Source organism: Buceros rhinoceros, unplaced genomic scaffold, assembly GCF_000710305.1.
Source record: "Buceros rhinoceros silvestris isolate BGI_N320 unplaced genomic scaffold, ASM71030v1 scaffold25224, whole genome shotgun sequence".
Lineage (NCBI taxonomy): Eukaryota > Metazoa > Chordata > Aves > Bucerotiformes > Bucerotidae > Buceros > Buceros rhinoceros.
Genome location: NW_010409203.1, coordinates 1 through 804, shown reverse-complemented (window position 1 = coordinate 804; position 804 = coordinate 1). Strand labels below are relative to the sequence as shown.

At 50.0% G+C, this 804-nt stretch overlaps 1 protein-coding gene across 1 annotated transcript; it reads right to left on the bottom strand.

Moving 5' to 3' along the window:
* Positions 1-390: 390 nt before the first annotated feature.
* Positions 391-802, bottom strand: MED18 (mediator complex subunit 18). The gene has a single exon (XM_010135172.1). The coding sequence runs from the start codon at positions 800-802 to the stop codon at positions 401-403; it is 402 nt and encodes a 133-aa protein (XP_010133474.1). The 3' UTR covers positions 391-400.
* Positions 803-804: the final 2 nt, after the last annotated feature.

Below are 804 nucleotides of genomic sequence, written 5' to 3'. Positions count from 1 at the left end.
CTTTTCTACTGTAAGTAGGTGTACCCGTGCTTTCTCATACTGTGTGGTTCCTGGGTTTATGCTTGCGGTAACACCTCCTCCTGCAGTTAAAGCATATTTTAAAGGGGAAAAAAAGGCAGCGCGGGGCCGTGGGTACAGAGAAGGATGAATTCCAGCAGGTACCTATGTTTTTGGATCACTGCGCAATATGCTCTCTAACTGATACCTCCCCAACAGGAGAACGAAAGTGACTGATGTTTCGAATGGCATTAACTTAAAGAAGATTCCCCTTCTGCTCCCACCCACAAGTGAAGGGAAAAACACTCAGTAACTGACACTGGTGAAACACTGATCTGTAGCCCTTTATTCCCCTCTCCCTCAAAAGGCATTTGAGAAAAACACCCTCTGCCCAGCTTTTCAGTCACATTAGCCTTTTGGGGTCAATTTTTTCCAGGTGCACCAGAGGCTTCAGTTGCTCAGCAAAGTTCCTCATGTCATCAGAAACAACATCCTGTCCTGCTGGTGCAACCACATTGAGCTCCACCAGGTATGAGAGAGAGAGCGGCTCAATGCTCTCAGTGTTTCCTGGCATGAGGATGCGGAAGATCTTGTACACCATGATCTTCATGATGCCCTTGCGGAACACGTGCCCTTTGGCCACAAACTCGTGGTCCATGCGGAAGCCCATCTCCACCAGAAAGTCTGTCAGGTTGTCCGAAGTAGCGATGTCCACGCAGTTGCGCACCAGCGCGTAGCGGTTCTTGTCGCCTATTTCGGGCTGGCCCAGGTAGCGCAAATGCCAGGGCATCCCGCTTTTGTCCATGG